Source organism: Neoarius graeffei, chromosome 21, assembly GCF_027579695.1.
Source record: "Neoarius graeffei isolate fNeoGra1 chromosome 21, fNeoGra1.pri, whole genome shotgun sequence".
In the NCBI taxonomy this organism is placed as follows: domain Eukaryota; kingdom Metazoa; phylum Chordata; class Actinopteri; order Siluriformes; family Ariidae; genus Neoarius; species Neoarius graeffei.
This window is the reverse complement of record NC_083589.1, coordinates 63,192,607-63,217,820: the sequence shown is the minus strand read 5'-3', so window position 1 is coordinate 63,217,820 and position 25,214 is coordinate 63,192,607. Positions and strand designations below refer to the sequence as shown.

Genomic DNA, 25,214 nt, shown 5'->3' with positions numbered 1-25,214 from the left:
TGTTTTTGACAGTGTGGAGCAGTGCAATCATTATAAGCACAAGCTGAGACTAGAACTTATAAAGAGCGGCTGGTGAGGGAACGACTGTTTACAGCTGCTATAATGTAAGTGAGAAGAGGAGCTAACTTGTTTTGCAGAAAATTAAATGTAGGTTTAAATGGATAAAAATTATGACACATCGTTGTTTAATTATCAAATAAAATGTTATCAAATTGCTTAGGTTTATGAGGAATAAAACGATGTTATTCAGAACGTTCTGTTCGAGGAAAATAATCCACTTTTGGGTGATAACAGTATCTCTGCTTCATCACCCCACCCCACTGTTGATTATTTTCCCTTAACAGACCGACACAGAGTGTTTTATTCTGTACACACTCTCTGCAAATATAAGGTGGTACAACAGTATTATTATTATTATTATTATTATTATTATGGCCAACTATGTTTTTTAGTTGTTTTTTTAATCCATAAGCATCAGTTAAAACCCTTGTTTTTTAAACCCGCAAGGTCCGTAAAAACAAAAACAAAAACAACTGTTTTCTTACAGACAGATATAAAAAAATAAACAAAAATAAAATAAAATTACAGGTAAACAACCATAAAGGAAGGAATCACTTCATTTTCAGAAATTATTACAAATTTTTTATTTCATATTTTGTAAATGTCATCCTACTGTTTTGCTGGCACTTATTTTTTCCTGATCGTTAAGATCATCACCCATGAGTATCGAGTTATGATATATCATATTCTGATCAAATCGTTCACTCCTAAATCCAAACTGAAAACCCCAGTGACAGAAACAGCCCCCGATCCCCCCGTGCTCCCGTCTCGGTGTACACTGATAAGTGTGAGTCTTACCGAGGATTTTGCTGATGTTGGAGTTGTGCATGTCAGGAAAAGCCTGCAGGATTTTCCTCCTCTCGTCTTTTGCCCAAACCATGAAGGCGTTCATGGGCCTCTTGATGTGCGGTTCACTGTTACCACGACCTCGAGCCTCGCGGAAAATCCTTGAATCTGACACGCTGGGGCTTCCTGTGAGGGCAGGGGGAGGAGGAGGAGGAAGGTTGAGTGGAAATACTTTCTCTAACATACACACACACACACACACACACACACACCATGATGTAGAAATGATGAATACAAAAAACAAAACAAAAACATGATTTTTTAAACAGTAAACGTCGCTCACAGCGTATTCTGATCATATCCACTGGTGTTTGGGTCAAGAACTAACTAACTAACTAACTAACTATTGCTAGTGATATTACATCAAATCTGGTTTGGTTACTTAAAAAAATATGATTTTATTTCAAAATCATGTCTCGAAACCTACTCAGGTCAATCTGCGACAAATAGTTGTCTAGCAGTTCACTAGAGGAGGTATTAGTGAACATTTTTAGCTAATGTTTTGCTTTTATTATGGTACATTTTGAAATTTTACCCATTTAAAAAAATATGCGTCTGAGTCAACAACAACGAAAAAATGCAACCTGAGACTCAGAGACTTCAGAGAAATCTTCCCTACAGTGAGCAATGCTAGTTAATTTACCTTAAGCAGTCATGCTAGCTAATTAAGTTTCTCTCTCTCTCTCTCATTATCTGTAGCCGCTTTATCCTTCTACAGGGTCGCAGGCGAGCTGGATCCTATCCCAGCTGACTACGGGTGAAAGGCGGGGTTCACCCTGGACAAGTCGCCAGGTCATCACAGGGCTGACACATAGACACAGACAACCATTCACACTCACATTCACACCTACGCTCAATTTAGAGTCACCAGTTAACCTAACCTGCATGTCTTTGGACTGTGGGGGAAACCGGAGCACCCGGAGGAAACCCACGCGGACACGGGGAGAACATGCAAACTCCACACAGAAAGGCCCTCGCCGGCCCCGGGGCTCGAACCCAGGACCTTCTTGCTGTGAGGCGACAGCGCTAACCACTACACCACCGTGCCGCCCCTAATTAAGTTTATGTTTGCTAAGTTAAAGGTAGTGAGGAATATGGACATATTTGGCTGTTAAAGTAATATGATCTTTTGTCACATATTTTACTCCATAAAAACATTTTTCAAAATATTTTAATCACATTATATTGTAATTTACTAGCAGTTAGCTAGTCAGCCTATTAGCTAACATGGAGCAATGATCTAAATAGTTCTGATGCCTGAGTTTTTTTTTCAGAGGTTTAAACGCTTGTAAATAAATTTCTGACCTAAAGTTAGTGAAGCTAACTGACTTCCTTAAAGCTAGTGATCAGCAGATCTTGGTTGTTCTGGTAACATTATTTTACGACAAACCAGCTCTTTAATTAAAAAAAAAAATTATTATAGTTATTATTTTTTACAAACAAGAGTCAAATCCCAATCCCGCTCCCATCTAGGTGTGACAAATCTAAACTCTGCGAATAGCTTACCAGTTCTTAGCTAGCTGATGTTTGAGCTAATATGGCTAATGCTAGCAGTGTTTTATTGTTCGTTTTGAGAAGTTTAGCTGCTTTTAAATCAATCAGTGACAAATTAAAAAGGCAAATTGAGATGAATCTTTGCTTCCTCAAGGAAATTTACTCACAAACTCGCAATGTTAGCTGTTAGCTAAGTTTGCAATCAAATTACTGTATTTTGGATGCCAGGATTGATTAATATTCATGGAATATTTTAGTATATTTAATGAATGATGAAGGTGTAGAGATGTGATAATTATAAGCTTGTATATTTAATTAAATTGTCACTTTGAGGTCCTGGGTGGCACAGTGGTGTAGTGGTTAGTGCTGTCGCCTCACAGCAAGAAGGTCCTGGGTTCGAGCCCCGGGGCCGGCGAGGGCCTTTCTGTGCGGAGTTTGCATGTTCTCCCCGTGTCCGCGTGGGTTTCCTCCGGGTGCTCCGGTTTCCCCCACAGTCCAAAGACATGCAGGTTAGGTTAACTGGTGACTCTAAATTGAGCGTAGGTGTGAATGTGAGTGTGAATGGTTGTCTGTGTCTATGTGTCAGCCCTGTGATGACCTGGCGACTTGTCCAGGGTGAACCCCGCCTTTCACCCGTAGTCAGCTGGGATAGGCTCCAGCTCGCCTGCGACCCTGTAGAACAGGATAAAGCGGCTACAGATAATGAGATGAGATGAGACTTTGAGGTCCTTCTCAGATTAGAGCCAGGCTCCTTTGGGCCGTGATTGGACAGTGATTGCATTTCAGTGCGACACGACTGCAACGTAGTGATGAAAGGAAATTACATTCGAGCGTTTAATTCTGAAAAAAACAAAACAAAAAAAACAAGCAATCCTTTGATGGTCGTATTTCACTGAAGAGATGAAGTTATGTCAGAGTAACACAGGGAATGTTTTACTTTTCAGTGTGGCACGTTGCCTTCACATCACAAATGAGAATCGGGACCAAATGTGTCTTGCATGACATGCTTTTCGCCCCGGTGTGGTGGCTTTTTTGACTTGGCATGGAGTTTATGTGATATTAATAAGAATTAATATGTAAATGTGAGACTTTAAAGTGTATAAGCCACCATTAGGAATGAAATAAGGCAGTTAAAGATGACAGATCTTTTACCGTCGGAGTCGCCGCTCATGCCGAAGTCCATCATGGCGTGTGTGAACTTGTTCTCCTCGGACTGCTTCATCTGCTGACTCAGGTTTTCAAGAGCCGCTTTCTCCTACACACACACACACACACACACACACACGATCCAGTCAGCCTCTCTACTGAAAAAGTACCAAAAATATGGAATTCAGCATTTTCAAATGAATGTAAATGAAATCAAATTTTCTCTGTTCAAATCGCAGCTGTGTGTCTGTGTGAGTTTCTCCTGAAATTTTGCTCCATGCATTACTACACTCTGTGTGTGTGTGTGTGTGTGTGTCATCCCCTGGGGTCAGTGCATTAAAGAGAGAAATGAGGCTCTAGAGACGAGAGTGAGTGGGACCGCACGGCCTCGTGGGTATTTATTACACGCAATAAAAGGGAGATTAACTCTGCATCTACATGCCTAATGTAGCCGGGGCACGCATTTCCACACGACACCTCTGCTTCTCTCCAAACAAATCCTCACACACACACAAACACACGCACGACCCCCCCGGTGCTGCATCTGGGGCTTAATTAGTCGATTAGACGCCATCCAAAGCAGGCGGCATCTTTTAAAACACACACCCGGAGAGGGTGCTCGCCATTAGAGAGTGACCCGGGCGAGGCGCGGAGCTGTAATGAAACGCATTACACCATTCTGGAGCCATAGAGATTTAATTATTCATTCTGGGTTAGTGAGTAGAGCTTAAATGAATGCTCAGCTGAGAGACAATTTCTCCACGGATAACACACGAGAGAGAGAGAGAGAGAGAGAGAGAGAGAGAGAGAGAGAGAGAGAAAACGATACTCTGATGCTCAAAGCGATTATTGTTGAACATTGAACTTGCTCCAATTACACGGAACAGCACACAAACAGAGGCAGGACACGGATACACTCGATCAGAGACGCTCTTCCTCTCTGCTCCGAAGCTGTCACACACTTACGGCTGCTCTAATACAGATAACGTGTTGAGTAAATATTAAATACAAACACATGTCAAGGAGGATTCTGTCTCTTTTACATCTGAGTGTTCAGAGAGACACAGAAGAGTCAGATTCAGTCAGAAATCTACTTTACTCAGGAGTTCATACAGAGACCTGATCACATCCCTCCATTCGGCTCGGCTGATTCGGCCGTTTACTTTCAGCTAACACACTCGTGTACTCTCCCTGATTCACTCACAACAAATAACATGCACTAATTTACCTGGGACACGAAGAAATGTGATTTCTTTCTTTCTTCAATTTACTACTATCAGTTTTATCTATCAATTTATTTATTATTTATTTATTTAAAATTACTTAATTACTGATGTGCTTATCTATCTATCTATCTATCTATCTATCTATCTATCTATCTATCTATCTATCTATCTATCTATCAAGTTCTTTACAAGCTTATGTAAATAATATATTTACTTAACTAAAAATGCATTTATTTATTTACTTATTAATTTACTTATTTTCATTATCGGCGGCACGGTGGTGTAGTGGTTAGTGCTGTCGCCTCACAGCAAGAAGGTCCGGGTTCGAGCCCCGTGGCCGGTGAGGGCCTTTCTGTGTGGAGTTTGCATGTTCTCCCCGTGTCCGCGTGGGTTTCCTCCGGGTGCTCCGGTTTCCCCCACAGTCCAAAGACATGCAGGTTAGGTTAACTGGTGACTCTAAATTGAGCGTAGGTGTGAATGTGAGTGTGAATGGTTGTCTGTGTCTATGTGTCAGCCCTGTGATGACCTGGCGACTTGTCCAGGGTGAACCCCGCCTTTCACCCGTAGTCAGCTGGGATAGGATCCAGCTCGCCTGCGACCCTGTAGAAGGATAAAGCGGCTAGAGATAATGAGATGAGATGAGATTTACTGACTTTAACTATCAATATTTATTTTACTCACAATATTAATTTATTTACTAACTTTCTAACTTAAATTCTACTTAATTTCTTGCTTTCTTTATCTGTCTCTCTCTGTCTTTCTGTCGCTCGCTGTCTGTCTCTCTCTCTCTCTCTCTCTCTCGATATTTCTTCTCGTCAGTTGAACTGACTGTGTAACGTTCCACCAGTGAGACTCGTATGTCTGTTCCTCTCCTCCCAGAGAGCTCAGTTCTGTCCCGTTCCCCATCGTATTCTTCAGTATCTGATCCGAAAGCACGTGGCTCAGTGAGGACAGTGAGAGTACCAGAACAGCTGTGCAGTTACGACACTGAGGAATGTAAATCTGGGTGTTTATGAGGTGAATAAAACTTGGAAAAGTGCTGTTTATATGAAATGACATGCTTTCAATCATTTACATTTAACATGGTGGAACTGCTTTGGGTTGCGTGGGTGAAAGGTTCTGGAATAAAAAGCTCTAATGGGCCTCGGTAAATAAATATCACCATACACATTTGCCTAATGCGCCCATAATTTGAATATGTAGAATTCAAATGTATGCAAATAGGTTTGAGACAAACTCTCGAGCTCAGATCATTAGAGGGGAATCGTAATGTCAGGTGGTGTTCAGATCGGAGTGTTTTTCACTGAGCGTACTGGAGATGGGAAGCCAACCTTCTCTGAGCGTCCGTTGTTGAGGGTGAGGCTGTTCACTGCTGCCACCTTGGCATCCAGGACCTGCTGCTCTCTCTTCAGCTGCTCCTTCATCTGCCGTGCCTCCTGGAAAGCCTTGCTCACGGCCTCGTGGTCGTTCAGGTAGCCTCCGGAAGTGATGGACGACAGCAGGTCTGCAGAAATGACAGATCAAAGAGAGGTATGTAAGGAAAGGCTTGAGCTTCTGGACTTTCTGCTGCACATGGATACCCAAAATCAGCTGTTCCCCTTGCTTCAGTGGATCATCAAACCTAAGAACTGCTGCTGTACTCGTAACAAAAAAAACAAAGAAACAAAGAAACCTGACCAAAAACAATACCTTGCCCTGCTTACTCTGTAGCGGGCGAGCTAACAAGCGTTCACCTGTAAACTCCCAAAAAATCAGGGATAGAAAATGTGGACTAAAGCAGGAAGAAAATATTGTAAAAATACCTCAAGAAAGGCTTTCGACAAATTTGATATGCTCGCATTTCATAAAACGGGTCCACTATATATATATGTGTGTGTGTGTGTGTGTGTGTGTGTGTGCGCGCGCGCATGTGTGTGTGTGTTTGGGTCTTTCAGCTTTAATAGAGAAACCAGGTGAGGCCATGCAGCACTAATGCACCTCCAAGCCTCTGGGCCACGGAAATTAGCATAGTGCACGCTGTGGGCAGAATATATTAACACGCGTACGCACGCACGCACACTGACCACTTGACTGCCAGCTCTGAGCCAGACAAAAACGGAAATAATGATAAATCAGGAATAAACCACTCTGCGTTTTGCTGTTACAGGAGAAATAATCAACAGTGGAGTGATGTGATGAAGTGGAGTTACAGTTACTTCCATGGAGTTGATTATTTTTCCATCACAGCATGCTTCAGTGTTCTTGTTCCTCTTACAGCAATTTGACAATTACTTATCAATTCTTTTTTTTTTAATTGAGGAATGATGTTACTTTTAATACTTTGGAAGCTACATTTAATGTTGTGGAATGTCCAAGAAAACAAGTTAGTTCCTGTTCTTATATTATAGCAGTGATAAACACTCTTTCCCTCAAAAGACTCTCTTTATTTCTCTGTCTTGAAGTTAATAAGATAAATAAAACAACAACAACATGTCGCTTGTCACAGCATAAACTCCTCTGTCCTGAAGATGTCTGAAAACTAAAGACTCTGACTGTTACAAAGCGCTGACACTGGAGACTCCTTCCATCAGTGTGACATAAATGTCTCCTGACAGAAAACGTCACAGTATCAACAAGTAAACTGTTGTTCCAGATCAGTGATCTAGAATAGTGATCTGGATCACCACCAAAAGTCATAGCAACGTAATTCAGCCCAGAGATATTCTTCATGTGAAATTTGGTGATGATTGGTTGAAAACTGAGGAAGAAATAGTGCCCTAAAAACATAATAATAATAATAATAATAATAAAGTAGAAAGATCCACAGCGAGAGTAACAATTTACACCAGCGCTGCTAATGCAAATTAACAAAGAAAGAAACTCTACCTATGTTGAGTATAATGCCGCCTAAAATATAAAATCTAGCTAATCTAGCTTGGTGCCATGGCCATGCAATACACTGATAATCAGAGGTCATAGAGCAGGAGGCACAAACAAACAAACAAACAAACAAACAAAAAACCCACCACAAATTCTTCTTCTACCTGAGAAAACAGCACTGGATTTCCTGAAAGCCTCTTAAGGCTAAGAGTGTCTTTAACTGCCTCTTAAGATCCATCATTAAGATAATGTGATTTTCCCAAACAACGTCGTAGCCAACGTAGTCCTTTAGTTTGCTCTTAACTTACGATGGACCCGGATCACTCTTTCACAACAAAGATCGTCTCCTCACAGCCGGATACACAGAATGCGATGTGCTCACAGCCACAGGACTCTCACAGTCAGTGGGCAGAGTCTGGTACTGAATCTGCTGCCGGTGTTCAAGTACTTTTCTTGTACAGTTTTGGTCAGAAGTTTACATACAGTGGCATGAATGTCATCTTGGTTATGAATGTCATGGCAATATTTGGGCTTTCAGTCATTTCTTTCAAATGTTCTTTTTCTGTGGCAGAATGATTGTACAGCACACAGCTTTAATAAAAAACAAAAACACTAGAATTTGGTGCACAAGTTTTAATTTTCTATGGGTTTTCTGAAATCAACACAGGGTCAAAATTATACATACAGGGTCAAAAATTTACACACACTCACTTACATTATTAATTCAGAGGTGCTGAAACTTCCAAAACGTCTCTTACTGTATCTTGCCAAGGCCGAGGTCTCTTAACTTCCTGTTAGTGATCATGATTGACTCCAGCTGGTAGCTTCTCTGCCTTCATAAAAAGGTTTGTTTATAGCACTCATTGGATTGACCAACACACAGTAAAATGGGAAAGTCCAAGGAGCTCAGTGCAGATCTGAGAAAGAGGATCTCAGATACACACAACTCTGGAATATCTCTTGGAGCCATTTCTAAACAACTGCAAATTCCAAGACCAGTTCAAACAATTGTATCCAAATTATTGAGAGGTGTAGTCACTTTGCCAAGCCACTTTGCTTCAATAAAACCCAAACTGTCACCCTCAGCTGAAAGGAAACTGGTTTGGATGCTCAGGAACAACCTGGGAACCACCATGGCACAGCCCTGCCATGAATTGGAAGCTGATGGATCACTGTCTACAGTTCAGTGAGTTTTATATCACCATGGACTAAGAGGCTGCTCTCCAATTAATAACCCCCTGCTCCAAAATTGACACCTTCAAGCTTAACTAAAGTTTGAAGCTGACCACACGGACAAAGATAAAGCCTTGTGGAGGAAAGGTGTATGGTCAGACGAGGCAAAGATTGAGTTGTTTGGCCACAATGACCACCATGTACAGAGGGACACTGTACCAGCTGGTGGTGGTGGTAGGCTCATCATGCTCTGGGGCTGTTTTGCTGCCAGTGGAACTGGCTCATTGAACAAAGTGGATGGAATAATGAAGAAGGAGGACTACCTCAGAATTCTTCAGCATAAACCATCAGAAACTTGAACACGACTTGGGAGTTACAACAGGACAATGAACCCAAACACACATCAGAGCTGGTTGTGGAGGATAAAGCAGGCTCACATTAAGCTTAAAACAAGTCCTGACTTCAACCCTATTGAAAATATATGGACCGTGCTTCTAAGTTGAGTCCATGCCTCTAATACCCCTTTTCCACCAAATCAGTTCCAGGGCTGTTTCAGGGCCAGTGCTGGTTCACAACTCGTTCAACTTGTGAACTAGCTGAGAACCAGTTTGCTTTTCCATAGCTCAGGGTGCTAAGGGGAGCCACGTCATTACTTCACTGTATACGTCAGTTACGTCGCTGTGTTTGCATAAACCTTGGCGCGAACATTGAAGCAACAACAACACAGAGAAGAAGAAGAACAACAACAACAATAATGGATGACTGCTGCTTTACTGCATCCATGATATCTCGTCGCTTATTTAAAAATGGCGCCCTCTCGCGGTCTTGCTATTGTTGTTGGTCTTAACAACTCCGCCCCCCCGCTGACATAAGCAGTTCTTATCTCTGGCCCAGCAGAGAGTTGGTGCTAGCCTGGAACCGGTTTTTCTGGCCCAGAGCCAGCTCTTTGTCAGTGGAAACAGAAAACCCAGTTCCAAACTAAGCACTGGCCCCGAACCAGCCCTGGAACTGATTTGGTGGAAAAGGGGTATAAGTCGAGTCCATGCCAAGAAAAAAAAAAAATTAATTGAACTCTACCAATTCTACCATGAAGAGTCGTGAAATATCCAACCAGAATTCTGCCAGAAGCTTGTTCATGTTAAACAAAAATGTTTGGTCAAGGTGAATCTTGCAGAGAGACATTTTACCCAAATATTAGGTGTGCTGTATGTATATTTTTGACCCTGTATGTGTAATTTTGACCCTGTGTTGATTTCAGAAAACCCAAAGAAAATTAAAACTTGTGCACCAAATTCTAGTGGTTTTTTTTATTAAAGCTGTGTGCTGTACAATCATTCTGCCACAGAAAAAGAACAGTTCAGAGAAATGACTGAAAGCCCAAATATTGCCATGACATTCATAACCAAGATGACATTCATGTCACTGGATGTAAACTTCTGACCGAAAGTGTACACTGCAAGTATATCGAGTTAATTATTAAATAAATACACGAAAAACTTTATATTTCAATATGTTATGGAATTACATATGGATATCGGAATGTCGCACTGATTTCACCACAGTTTAATCAAATTTAACTCCATTAGGTGAGTGATTATCTCATTTAGTGTCATAAATGAGACACATTTCTGGGTAGAAGTTATATGCACCCTAGGTTCCCCTACATTCATGCCACAAAGAATCAAAATCAGTGAAGAATTGATTTTCATGAAATGTGGACGATGCCGGACAACACATGATGGTATAAACTCATCACCTCTCAGCCGGACGAGCTAATAATCATGTCTGCATGATTGGGTAACGATGAAATGAGCAGCTACAGGCACATTTGCTTAATTATTTAACTTATTATTTCTTCATTCTTTTTGTTCATTTAATTAAAAAACATGCTTGGAATAAAAAATGTTATTGTCCAAATCCAAAAATGTAAAATAGTTTCAATTATTAATTCCCACATTATATATGTAATGCTTAACAACAATATAATATATTAACATATTTTAACACTTTTTATATTTCATTGTTTTTTGGTGAAAGATGAATGCCACGTGACCTCATCAACTGGATTTAGCAGCTACTAATCCCTATATCGGGGACGCGCACTGCAAAGATGCTCTTAGCAAAGTTGCTCTTAAGACTCCTTCTTATGAGTGAGTTTGGGAAAACCACATACAGAGACAACATTTGCTGCATAAGAGCATCTTTAAACTCGCTCTTTAGCCCTAAAGTGCAGCGTTATCAGGAAACCCCCGCCCCAGTCCTGTTTATTTAGAGGTTAATTTACAAATAAAAGATTCACGGAAGCATCATTTTGCACCAATTTGCATGAACAATGATTGACGTAACTGAACATCTGCTCTTAGAATTTCTTTACATGTTTGTCATTCATTTCTCAGTTCAGGAAAATGTTTTCAACTTCTAGTTTGTGGTAATCACACATACTGCACTACAGACGTTGGAGATAGATGAGGTTATCCTGAAAAACCAAAAATATTCCTTTAAAAGAAAAACCCTGCTAATTTGTCCTGGTAGGAACATCTGTCTCCATGAATATATACATATCAAAGCTTCTCACTGCCTTTTTTGCAGCTAAATCATGTATTATTTCCTGCAGCTTAGTAATCCAAGCATCTTGTATCTGACTTTACATCTTGCCCTGGTTAGATCGAATAAAGACCCAAGCGAGATTAACAGCTCTTTATCTGCTGTAATCCGTTTGCTAATGCTGTGCAGGATTAAGCACTCCCATGTGGAATGAAAAAGATGAGTCCGGTGCAGGAAAAAGCAGCTAAAGAAACCACTGGAATGGACACGGCACATGGACAGGGAAGGGGGAAGGGAATGACCTCCGGAGAGGGATACTGACAAAGATCAAACGTGACCCATATAACCAAGAGCTAGAAATGCATCCTGATCCCAAATTCTATTCCCAAGATTCCTGGGTTGCACTAAATGAGCTCATAATGTTAACCAAATCCAATGTAGGGCATTTCCTGTGCAGTCCACTACATAGTAAGAAAGAGAGCAAGAACTGCGAGCTAATACAAATAGTGATGCTACGAGCTTTGCTACGCTTTTAAGCACATAGCAGTAGCTGAAGCATTTTTTAAATAATGTCGCTTTCCCAGTAACTCCCTACTGTTTTCTTTAAGCAGTGACAATTTTCAATAAAATTTTCAGTTTGACAAAGTCACTTCTGTTCAGTTTGCTACTTTTACTTAGTAGCTTTTAGTGTCACTAGCTAGCTATTTTATCATAAGGCTAGTTAGTTTTAGCTTGCAAAATAGCTTCCCTAATCTTGCTACTAATTTCGATAAGAATTTCATAGTTGAGTTTCCTCAATCTCAGAAACTAACTTCTGTTCAGTTCGCTACTTTTGCTTAGCAGTTTATAGTGTCGCTAGCTAGCTTTTCACTGTAAGGTTAGTTGGGGTTTAGCTCGCAAAATTGCTTCCCTAATGTTGTTATAATTTTCAATAAGAATTTCACAGTTGATTTTCCTCAATTTCACAAAGTTACTTCTGTTCAGTTCGCTACTTTTACTTAGTAGCTTGTAGTGTCACTAGCTAGCTATTTTATTGTAAGGTTAGTTAGGGTTTAGCTCACAAAATAGTTTCACTAATGCTGTTAGTGGAACAGAGGCCTCAGAATTATGAGAATGGACAAGAGAGGAAAAGGAAGGGTGCTGTGTTTTCTCTGATGGCACTGACATGGAAAGGTGGAAAGCAATAGCGTTTGGCATAAAGGGCCGGAAATGCTGGGAAACAGTCCTAGGACAGCTGTCTCTCTGCTGGGTCACCGAGAGGAACCAGGAAGGTGAAAGCTATGATTAGGATGAGCAGAGGAGACTGAAATGAGGAAGATTTTTCTGGTTGTATGTACTCTAAAAATTTTTTTAATTTTTATTTTTTAATGTTACATTGCAGGGGACAAGCTTCTGAATCAACTCCCTGACCTCTCCAGATGGAAAAGATCGTAGCGCAGAAGGTCTGATCTAATTGTGAGCTCAACCATCGGCTTGCCTCAATATGTTTTACAGGATTCCTGTGAAAAAACTTTACCCTTTAATCCATTTTTCAGAACAAAAAACATCTGGGCCACTAATCTGCTATTAAATCCTGGGATTTGTTGAAATAACACAGAGATTACCAGGGAAAGGACTCTAAAATGGTGGGGAAGAGTAGTGTATAAGGAGGGCGGTGAGATATTGTGTTATTGTGGCATTAATGCAGGTTGTTTGTGCTGTGCGTGGTAACAGAATTGTATAAGAGGCTTGTCTAATCTCATTGCATGTACAGGATGTCACAAGCTCATTGGGTCTCTATTGAGCTTCTCAAAATACAACCAAATAAATGTCCCCCCCCCCCCCCCCCCCCGCTACTTAACAAGCTCTCTTTTCTTTCTTCACATTTATACTCTAATAAATACTTGACAATATGCCCTGCAGCAAAATTAAACCCTGCAGACCTAAAAATGTAACATCAATTAACATGCTAACGCAAATGCTGAGAAAGAAAACGTGCAAATGAAGGAACTGGCTTACTTTACGATGGCTGAACTTATTGAGTGACATGTGTAGGTGTATAATAGCTTTATACAACAGCAGTATATAAAGAAATATCAAGGAATATGAAATGGTGTCAGTACCTATGGAGCTGACTCTGGGCGGAGGTCCTCCGATGCTTGAGGGGGCACTGTGCTTCACAGATCCGGGACCCAGCTTCATGGCAGGGACCTGTGGGGAAGCGGGGGAGGTGGGTGACTTGCTCTCGGATGTCTTAGGCTTGGATGACAGATTCAGGGGCTGAGCGCCCTCGTCCTGCAAAGGCAAAACAGCAACACATTTGGCCTGACGTGACCTTTTTCCCCACTTCTCCTCGGCGACTACGGTTCCAATTATAATGTCCGGCAAACCAAAGCAACCAAGCGCAGGCCAAAGGAAGGGAAGCAGGACACGATTGTCACGGAGCAAGGATTAGAGCTGATCAGATTTGAATGCTGGATTTTTGACGATACACACCGAAGGTTTCCATGCATTTTCATGCAAGAGCACATGTAAAGAAACATGCTTATAGAGACACATGCACACACAATGGAACAAATTTGGCACTACAGTGCCTCCTTTTTAAGAGAAGGCTTCACTTAAAATGCAAAAACATCACCCATATGGCATCTTACTCATTTATGCCATGATGAAGAACCTTCATTTTGGTTTGGGAGAACCTGCAAACATTCTATGTTGAACCTCACAACTGAGAATTTTTCTTTCAGAAAAGCTTAGAAAGCAAGAATTGGCAACCTGCCCAGGTTGTACCCCGTCTCTTGCCCGAAGTCAGCTGGGATTGGCTCCAGCTTGTCCTGTGACCCTGACAGTTAAGTGGTATAGATAATGGATGGATAGATTGAAAGCAAGAACCAATAACCATCCAATGAACCCTTAAGGACCCCTTTTTTTGGGGAGTGTATAGTGCAGGGGTCATCTACTGGTGGACAGAGGTCCGGATACAGATCCAGGAAAGTACTGCAGCAGGCCAAAGTGAGTACATGGAAAAAATTGTAGCAAAGTTGATACAGTAAATGTATTAAAAAAAATCTGAACCAGCATATTAAACAAATGAAAATCAAAGGATGTGCTTATTGCCCTGCATCAAATTCAAAATATTAAAGCTGAAGACCATCAAGCCCCTCCTAAGACCCTTAAGTCCTTTGTTAGAGTGCACTGTAGAGTGCACTTTGTAGCGTGTACATTCCCTTCCTTCGTTAGAGTGCACTGTAGGTCTGTTAATCAGAAAATTAGATGGTGACTTCAGGTGGCAACATTTACAGTATCATACCAGTTGGGAGGGTTTTGCCTAGTTTGGGCTTTAATCATTGTGTAGATATTGCCTCTTTAGCCATGTGCCTTTGGGGAACCCCTTAAAGTATTGCTTAGAGCTTGACAAATACTCTGATACTACTGGTTGTCTGGTCCATCCTCCTCTCCACTCCTGCCCAGCCCACTCAAGACATCTGTCTGTCCTGGCTCCTTGTTGGTGGAATGACCTTCCCATCGAGGTCAGAACTGCTGACTCCCTGACCACCTTCAAGCGCAGACTGAAGACTCACCACTTCAGGTTGCACCTCTCCCCTGCTTCCTTGCCCACTGTGTAACCACATAGAGGTCTTGACTAACCCAAGTGTGTATTGTCTAGCCTGGGGTTAGCTGCTGGAGTTTTATTTTCTCTGTGTAGTACTTTGTCAGCTCATTTGTATGGTTGAATTGTTTTGTTTTCCTTGGCTGGTTGCTGATTGTTGGTACTTCAACAGAATATTACACTTAGTGTTATTCTGTTACTTGTTCAGTCAGCACTAGAACTTTCTTTTCTAGAAGTTCAGTGAGTCTTGTACATGACTTTTGTACTTGTTACACATCGCTCTGTATAAGAGCATCTGCTAAATGGCATGTAATATAATGCAATGTAATGGCAAGCAAAGGTTTCACCCAAAAAAGTTCCCCCAAAGTACCCTTCATAAACCTAGAACCAATGCTAATACCAGTGTCCCTCAAGGAACTCTTCCTTTCCTTTCTTAGGACACATAGTTCACTGTAGGTCCTTTAATCAGAAACTCAGCTGGTGACTTCATATTGTGCCAGTTGTGAGAGTGTGTTGCCATGTGGACATCCATCCATGTGTGGGCATCTGATCATGTTAATCACTGCCCCACTGCTGCCCTAATCACATCACTGGAAACACAGAGTGGGCCAATTCGATCACGCAACAGCAGATGCATCACTGTCACCATCCTGGTCGATCAAGACAACACAATTAAAATGAAAACTTGGCCAGGTTACTGGGATAAGCAAGCGGCTCTGTGTATTCAGACACTCCACAGCAGCAGCAACAGTGGAAGATTCTCAGAAACCATGGAAAGGGGGGTTAGGAGAACACCTGGGATGATTAGATGGACTTACGTTGGTACAAATCAATGCTGTCAATCACTGTTAGGCTAACACAGCAGCTTCGAGTCAATGGTACCGGATAATCTCAACCACATGCACGTTAACCTGAAGTATGCAACATCTGCTCAAACACCTGGCTCTGGCTCTGTGGCTTTTTCCCTGCAATTCCTTCTGTCCGTAATGGAAATTGAACTACAATAGTTGAGACACAAAAGGTGCATATACGGTATAGGCCATGATAACCACTGCAGAAGCAGCTTGGGGCTCCTAAACAGCACTGGTGTTAAGTGCAAAGCTGGAGGTCTCTCACACTCTACTACTACCTGTCTCTTTTAGAAATCTTCAACATCATTTTACAGAGAAGGAAGACTTGATTTGAAGGAGCTTGATTTGAGTGGCAGTGAAGTTAGATTCCCCTCATAATTTTCTCCCGCCATGGTCCCTAATAGGATTCATTCTCATTAGAGAACCTTGAGGATCTTCTGCTCCCAGGGTCATGTTACAAGGACTTACTGACACAGAATACTGTATCCTGACCCTTTTCATTTTGGGCTTGCCACCAAATCAATCAACGAGGGAGAACTGAACATTTATTACAGATAATGCCTTGTTCTTTCACACCCTCTCTCCCGTCCTCCCTAATTCCCTGCCTTTTGGATTGTTCTTCTACGAGGCAAATCCTCGGGTGGGATGTTAGCCAGTGTGACTAAGCTTCTGAGGGGTGAATTGGGAGAGACTGGCTAAGCTGTGTGTGCTTGGCTAGGCCAGGTTTCGTTTGTGCCACATACAATCCTTGACATGACTCTACTGTTATGTAGATCAAGAAGTGGATTAGATTGAAAATGCTTGCTAAAACCATAATTACTTACTTAGTGTTAATTGCAGTAAAAGGCATCATTAGGCATGATGTCTAAATATCAGAAATCATTGGCTCTACACAGATCAGATTTTTAGCTAAAATATCTATGCTATAGCAATGCTCCCAAATATAAATGCGTCATTCAGATTGAACAGATCTTCTTCTTCCTATAGCCAGCAAGGGCACCACTGATGACATTTTAACTGTCCGTCATTGGTGTGTCTAGGGCATTGAAATGTGACAGAGCCCATCCTTCTCCAAGCTTGATCAATGGACAACTTAAAGTAGCCAGTTAGCTGAATCTGCATGTCTTTGACCTGTGGAGGAAACTGGAGCATCCGGAGGAAACCCACGCAGACACGGGGATAACATGCAAACTCCACACAGAAAGGCCCCTCGTCAGCCATGAGGTTCAAACCCGTAACCTTCTTACTATAAAGTGACAATGCTAACCACTGCACCACCGTGCCGCCCATGAACAGGTAATGTGTTCAAAATGGGTACAAATACAGACATGAATAGGAGGAGCACCATTTTCCGGTGTTTCCGTGGGCATTGTGGTAGGGTTCCCATTTACTAAAAATGTTCCAGTTCCTGTTTAAATCCAAATCCAGATCCAGATCCAGATATCTGGAGCATGATACAGATTCAGACAGTGTCATTGTGTTACATCCTGACTATGCTAGCACAGCTAAAAAAAAAAAGCCTGGAAGAACAATGATATGCAGCATGCGGGTGTCTTATTTTTCTCTTGCCAGAGTGCTGACATATGTAAGTGACATCATTTGCCCTGCTTCTTATCACCTTGCCTGACGTTTCAATTACCGAGACAAGTGTGTCTGCCTGGCTATTTGTCCTAATCGTGTCTGTCTACAGGAGCCTCCTGTCACATACATAAACACAGTCTCACACACATGGGCACGTGCACACACACACACACACACACACACACACACACACACACACACACACACACTTGCCTCATCTGGTTCTTCCTCTTCACTGCCAAGCAGTTCTGTGGTCAGCTTGCAGTTTTAACAGAACAGATTTACACCCACAGACTGTCCGTGAACCTATACATTGTAATGCCTAGACGCCCACGGGAGCCTGTAGCAAAGTCTGGGAACACAAGCACCACAACTACACAGTCCATTGTAGAAAACCTGGATTTGTGCAGCTCCTTTAACAACTGTTTATAGGAATGTTTAAGGATTTGTTAGCATATATTACTTTAATCCCAGTTTCATCATTGCCACTACCTCTCACAACATGAAGAGTGAGCAATCAAAAACCCAAATGCTTATGATTCTCCATAGAATTTCTTCTTAACTGAGTCAAAAGAATTGAAAATCAAACCACTTGAAAAAAATATCTTCAATTTCACGTTACAATCATGTTATGATCCATATCCTATGATGTGACCCCTTTAAGCATAAGCTCAAGAAACAATTTAAAAATGAAAACTAAAAAAGACAAAGTGGGGCGGCACGGTTGTGTAGTGGTTAGCGCTGTCGCCTCACAGCAAGAAGGTCCTGGGTTCGAGCCCCGTGCCCGGCGAGGGCCTTTCTGTGTGGAGTTTGCATGTTCTCCCCGTGTCCGCGTGGGTTTCCTCCGGGTGCTCCGGTTTCCCCCACAGTCCAAAGACATGCAGGTTAGGTTAACTGGTGACTCTAAATTGAGCGTAGGTGTGAATGTGAGTGTGAATGGTTGTCTGTGTCTGTGTGTCAGCCCTGTGATGACCTGGCGACTTGTCCAGGGTGAACCCCGCCTTTCGCCCATAGTCAGCTGGGACAGGATCCAGCTCGCCTGCGACCCTGTAGAACAGGATAAAGCGGCTACAGATAATGAGATGAGATGAGATGAAAAAGACAAAGTGAATGATCCGTGAATTCAAAGACGGTTACAAATCTGATAATCGCGCCACGTATGATTATCACTGACATCTGAGATACAAAAATACACAAATTCAGTATGAACTCCTCACTGCGCCCATTTAACTCAACTCCAAATAAGGCACTTGTGGAAGTTCAGAAATAATGGCACCCTTTTCAAGAATGTGCATGGCATAAGGCCCATGATCCCTCTTTGAACATCTCGAACCTTGCTATACTTTACAGGACAAGGTTCAGTGATATTATTCTCGCAACAAGACTTAACTTTTAGGGTGCCAGTAGGAAGCAAACCAGTGTTTTCCAGAAACGAATAATGTTTTATGTTTAATAATCATTTTGAAAAATTTCATTGAGGGTGCCAATAATTCTGAGTACAGGTCAACAATTTTGAATAAAGATGTGGAGGTGTATCTTTGAGTCTTTGTGTGTGTGTGTGTTGTCCCACGTTGTGGGCCAACCCCTCAGGGCAAATCACTTAAGCTGTGTGTGCCTCAGTCCAAACAGCTGTCTGACACACCGAAGGCCACTCCTAATGACAGGAAAGAGAGAAAAAGAGAACAGGAAAGAGACAAAGACAGAGAGATGGCACAGAAATGATAGCTAACAAGAAGAAAGTGTGGGCATGGGGACTCTCCGGGACAGTGCAGTGCTAAAATATACATGCTGCCCTCTGGCTCCCTGAACACAACCAAAGATTTCAGAATCAGAGCAGGAGTGAGATGAAAAGAAAGAGAGAAAGACAGAAAGAAAGAAAGAAAGAAAGAAAGAGCCATAAGTTCCATGAGACATAAGAATAATGCTAAAACAGAAAAAAGACAGATGAGCTTCATTTCCATGCTAATTATTTGTGAATAATTTGTCAGACAAAGAGATGAATCTGAATAAAAGACATTCACGTGTACAGTCAGTCAGTGTGGAAAAAAGTGACTGAGCTTACCAAACCTTGTTAAAAACAAAAGCGAGGTCACTAAAAACCTGGCTAACATGCTGAATTAGCGTTAGCAACTTGTTAAACGCTGGTAGAAGTCACACTTATCATTACAGAATCCATGCTCCTTATGCGTGCATAAATTTCAATCAGATTGTATGTAACTAGAATATTTGCATATAAATAGTGAGGATGCAACAAGCAAACATCAGTTCTTTTCTTTTCCTGGATAATATCTGGACTTTCTGTATTTAAAAGAGGCACTAAACATGATCAGCATGATCAAAGTCATCACTGTGGTTGTCATCAGCTGCAGCACCACTTCAGCTACCCCAGTCCTTGTCCCTCACCATCTCCAGCCACTCCATATAAATGCTAATAGAGCAAGAAAAGTGCCCATGAGTCCGAGGAGCAGCTGTATTCATTACCCAGCAGCCCCTCATAGGATGATTGGCAGGGGGCCACAACCAAATGATGACCACTATACTACCTCAGGTCAGGGGCCAGATGCCCAAGTGGCCTCTGGAAATAATACAGCATCTGCAATTCATCAGGGAGAGAGGGAAAAAGAGGGGAATTTATGGAGCAGGAAAGAGAGAACAGGAAGAACGCTACCTAGGTAGTCAGCAGGAATTGTCCCACTTCTGGAAAAAAGACCATCCCATTTGGAAGGTGGAGGGCACTATTTCACCAAGTATTAATTCACTGCATATGAAACATGAAGCCTTCTCAGGTGCTGTTATTCCATCCAGAGGAGGCTGCACCAAATCTTTAATCAATTTTAAACCAGCATTTTTCAGAAAAGAAGAATTTTAATTGTTCCTGTTTGTTCTTTTTCATTTAGACAATAGTTCTGGATTTGACCAAAGGTCAAGGGTTTGAATGAGGTAAAGCGTTTAAAGCTCCGAGGCAACGGTTTTCATTTTTATGCACATTTGAAACTTTATATGTTAAAAAACACTCTGTAATTTTTTTCTGGTCCCAAGAAGTATTGTTAATAAATAATAATTAAAATAAGTTAGCGTGGATCGTGGTGAATTTCTGTTAGGCTATTTTCGTGACCACTCGGCACGTGACGTCATTTAAGCCAAACAAACCGCTTGAGTTGAGTCCACTTCCGTTTACTTGCATTGCCGTTCGGCTTGAGTGCAGACGTGCGTTCAGGAATTTCCAAAGAAAAAATCCCATGTCTTATTGTTGTGCAGTGAACTGTAACAACGGGACCGGTTCAGGAAGAAGCTTTTACCTTTTTCCAAGAGAGGAGAAGAGGCAGAGAGAGTGGGTTGGCTTTTTCCAGAAGAGGAGAAGAGGCAGAGCAAGTGGATTGGATTTTTCCGAAAAAGGAGAAGAGGTGGAGTGAAAGGGTTGGCTTTTTCCAAAAAAGGAGAAGAGGCAGAGCGAGTGGTTTGTCTTTTTCCAAAAAAGGAGAAGAGGCGGAGCAAGTGGGTTGGCTTTTTCTGAAAGAGGAGAAGAGGCAGAGCGAGAGGGTTGGCTTTTTCCGAAAAAGGAGAAGAGGTGGAGCGAGAGGGTTGGCTTTTTCCGAAAAAGGAGGAGGCGGAGCGAGTGGGTTGGCTTTTTCTGAAAAAGGAGAAGAGGCGGAGCAAGTGGGTTGGCTTTTCCCAAAAAAGGAGGAGAGGCGGAGCGAGTGGTTTGTCTTTTTCCAAAAAAGGAGAAGAGGCGGAGCAAGTGGGTTGGCTTTTTCTGAAAGAGGAGAAGAGGCAGATCGAGAGGGTTGGCTTTTTCCGAAAAAGGAGAAGAGGTGGAGCGAGTAGTTTGTCTTTTTCCCAAAAAAGGAGAAGAGGCAGAGCGAGAGGGTTGGCTTTTTCCGAAAAAGGAGAAGAGGCAGAGCGAGAGGGTTGGCTTTTCCGAAAAAGGAGAAGAGGTGGAGCGAGAGGGTTGGCTTTTTCCGAAAAATGAGAAGAGGCGGAGTGAGAGCGTTGGCTTTTTCCTAAAAAGGAGAGGAGGCAGAGTGAATGGTTTGTCTGAAGAAGGAGAAGAGGTGGAGCAAGTGGGCTGGCTTTTTCCAAAAGAAAAGAAGAGGTGGAGCGAGAGAGTTGGCTTTTTCTGAAAAAGGAGAAGAGGTGGAGCAAGAGGGTTGGCTTTTTCCAAAAGCGGAGAAGAGGTGGAGCAAGGGTTGGCTTTTTCTGTAAAAGGAGAAGAGGCGGCGTGAGGGTTGTCTTTTTCCGAAAAAGGAGAAGAGGCGGCGCGAGGGTTGGCTTTTTCCGAAAAAGGAGAAGAGGCGGAGTGAGATGGTTGGCTTTTTCCGAAAAAGGAGAAGAGGCAGAGCGAGTGGTTTGTCTTTTTCCAAAAAAGGAGAAGAGGTGGAGCAAGTGGGTTGGCTTTTTCCGAAAGAGGAGAAGAGGCGGAGCGAGAGGGTTGGCTTTTTCCGAAAAAGGAGAAGAGGTGGAGTGAGAGGGTTGGCTTTTTCCAAAAAAGGAGAAGAGGCGGAGCGAGTGGGTTGGCTTTTTCCAAAAAAGGAGAAGAGGCGGAGTGAGTGATTTGTCTTTTTCCAAAAAAGGAGAAGAGGCAGAGCAAGTGGGTTGGATTTTTCCGAAAGAAGAGAAGAGGTGGAGCAAGAGGGTTGGCTTTTTCCGAAAAAGGAGAAGAGGCGGAGCGAGGGTTGGCTTTTTCCGAAAAAGGAGAAGAAGCGGAGTGAGAGGGTTGGCTTTTTCTGAAAAAGGAGAAGAGGCGGAGTGAGAGGGTTGGCTTTTTCTGAAAAAGGAGAAGAGGCAGAGTGAGTGGTTTGTCTTTTTCCGAAAAAGGAGAAGAGGCGGAGCAAGTGGGTTGGATTTTTTCGAAAGAGGAGAAGAGGTGGAGCGAGAGGGTTGGCTTTTTCCAAAAAAGGAGAAGAGGCAGAGTGAGAGGGTTGGCTTTTTCCGAAAGAGGAGAAGAGGCGGAGAGAGTGGATTGGCTTTTTCTGGAAGAGGAACCGAGGCAGAGAGAGTGGATTGTGCGTGTGAAGACAGAGGGTTGCCTTTTTCCGAAAGAGGAGAAGAGGCGGAGTGAGTGGGTTGTTTTTTTCCGGAAGAGGAGGAGAGGCGGAGATGGAGAGTGGATTGTGTGTGTGAAACAAAATCAAGCAGTCAGAGAAGAAACGGAGCAGCAATGCTCAAGCAGAAAGGAGAAGATTGGAGGGAAACATTTTTGCTTTTGCTTGCAATTGACAAGTCAAGAATCCTGAGGGATCCTGTACAATCACTGTGGAAATGAGACAAAGGGAGATTTCCTCGCTCAGAGTCGGCTATAAGTAGTATAATGCCGCGGATGGCAGGCTAATGTGGCCTACCGGCGCGCTGTCCAGTAATCGTTCCCTATATCCACTAGGGAGGGCGGGTTAATTATTCTTCAAAAGGGCTCTTATTTAGTATTACGACGAAAGTAAGAATTTATCATAACTACCAGGATAAATCGTTTAGGCGCGAGTCTTGTTGAGGTCCGGGGTCACCGCGATCAGAGTCGGCCGAGTCGCTGTCCGATTCCGAGACCGCACGGTCAAACCAGTGAGCCACATTCACCGATTGCTTCACAATGGCCATAGGTTCATACCGTACATATATGGTTTCACCTCTCGATATTCAATTTGGAGAGTTCGTACTTCAAAATCGCTCTCGCTTTCAGACATTTTACACAACCTTTCACGACCAAAGTCCGTACACGTGTGCTCGGTTCGCAAGTAAACACAGAGCTGCTCCCGGTATGTTTGGCTTAAATGACGTCACGACGACGGGCCCCTGGCGGTGAAAGTGCGCATAACTGAGATGTAAACAAACCTTCAGAAATTGGGAAAAACAGTATATTTTAACCATTTTATTCAATTTTAGGGTGCAAATTAGACACTAGGAAGATTGAATTCACTTTTTGGGTCGTTCTTCTAGACAATAAAGTTGATATTCTACGTTTCACCTCCGACCCTTGCCTATGACCTTTAAAGAAAGGCACTGCTCCCTAAAGGAAAGACTCGAAACTGACTTGAAAGGCAACTTCCTAGGTACTTGGCATTTTTTTTTGACCAAGAATCATCACTTTTAGAATAAAGACCATCCCAATTGGAAGGGGGTTAAAAGCAGTTGGCAAGCACATCATCCTGTTCAGGACACCAGATTTTCTTAAGATCAAACACACTGATGGTTAAAGCAGTTCTCTGATTGAGGAGCAGGAGAGGTTGAACAGTAAGACAGCTACCCAGCTAGTCAGCATGTTTTAGGTAGGAACTGTCCACTTCTAGGAGAAGGACCATCCCATTCAGGGGGGTGACTATTCTACCAAGCACTTGCCAAATTTGAAAGCAGTTGGCAAGCTCATAATCCTGTTTACAAACCCAGATTTGCGAAAGTTCGAACATCAAGGTACATCAATGAGTGAGTAAATTATACAGATATATTCAGAGTAAATGTACAAAGGTGCATTCTTTGGATAAATCATCCATCCATCATCTATATCGCTTATCCATTATGGGTTGCAGGTGAGCTGGAGTCAGTCCCAGGTGACTTTGGGTGAGAGGTAGGCTTCTCCCTAGACAGATCAGGAATCTATCACAGGGCTAACATACAGATGAACAACCATTCACAACCATGTTCAGACCTACAATTTAGAGGAGACAGTGGACCTAATCTGCAAGTCTTTTGACTGTGGGAGGAAACTGGAGCACCCAGAGGAAACCCATGCAGGCACAAGGAGAATGTGCAAACTCCATGAAGAAAGGCCCCATTTTGAAACCAGAACTTTCTTGCTGTGAGGCAACTATGCTAACTACTGCACCACTGTGCTGCCCCAGATAAATCAGTTAAATTTAAATAACCAGAGTAAGCTAATTCAGTCAAAATGTTCACATGCTGGGCGGCACAGTGGTTTTGTGGTTAGCACTGTCACCTCACAGGAAGAAGGTCCGGGTTCGAGCCCCGGGGCCAGCGAGGGCCTTTCTGTGTGGAGTTTGCATGTTCTCCCCATGTCCGCGTGGGTTTCCTCCGGGTGCTCCGGTTTCCCCCACAGTCCAAAGACATGCAGGTTAGGTTAACTGGTGACTCTAAGGCTACATCCACATGACAACGGCAACGAGATTATTTTTTTTAAATATCGTGTCCACATGGGCAACGGATCAGTCAAATATCAGGTTCATATGGCAACGCAACACTTGCTGAAAATGATGCAATACATATGCCACACCCCTACATGCGCTGTAAGACGGTCCCATCGGAGACACCAGAACAATAGAAGTAGACGCATGCGCATAACTGCGCATGCGCACAGTGACTATCCCTGTCACTGTCACACACACACACACTTTCTCACTCCCTATCCTATGGATATAGTCCCTTTAAATCACGTGCTCGTTTTTTGAATGGAGACGCGGAAAGAGGAATGAACGGGGGTAAATGGAAGCCGGTACACCAACATTCTGATATCCTCCAGAATTCTTTAATGGTCCGGAATAAATTGAATGCTACACGTTGATGGATTACTTTGTTCTTCTACACCCTTTTTGAGGAATGTATTGTCGGACTTAAACCAACATCTGAAGAGGTGAGATCGCTCCTTTTTTCCCCCTATTTTTGCTGGCGGGGTTGACTCTGCCCTAAGGGCTATTCTCTCTCTCTCTCTCTCTCTCTCTCTCTCTCACTCACTCACTTTGCACCATTACACAATAAATATTCACAGTGAAAATATTTTGTAAGCGCGTTTCATGAACCAAGTTACAGGATTTGTTGACAACTCGCATCGAGTTCGTTACACTTCTACCCGGCGTGAAGCACATGTGGTTGTGATGTCATCGTAAACAAATCCGTTCTACTCAT

At 42.6% G+C, this 25,214-nt stretch overlaps 1 protein-coding gene across 10 annotated transcripts in view; it reads right to left on the bottom strand.

Moving 5' to 3' along the window:
- The window catches only part of sox5 (SRY-box transcription factor 5), a 524,923-nt gene that overhangs the window by 19,016 nt on the left and 480,693 nt on the right, over positions 1–25,214 (bottom strand). For 9 of the 10 annotated variants that reach the window (XM_060903479.1, XM_060903480.1, XM_060903477.1 and 6 more), the window contains 4 exons: positions 13,451–13,622; positions 6,104–6,276; positions 3,553–3,655; positions 859–1,032 (listed from right to left, as the gene is read on the bottom strand). In XM_060903479.1, the coding sequence (XP_060759462.1) occupies positions 859–1,032; positions 3,553–3,655; positions 6,104–6,276; positions 13,451–13,622 (622 nt within the window). The remainder of the gene's footprint in view (positions 1–858; positions 1,033–3,552; positions 3,656–6,103; positions 6,277–13,450; positions 13,623–25,214) is intronic. The other variant, XM_060903483.1, reaches the window with a different exon arrangement.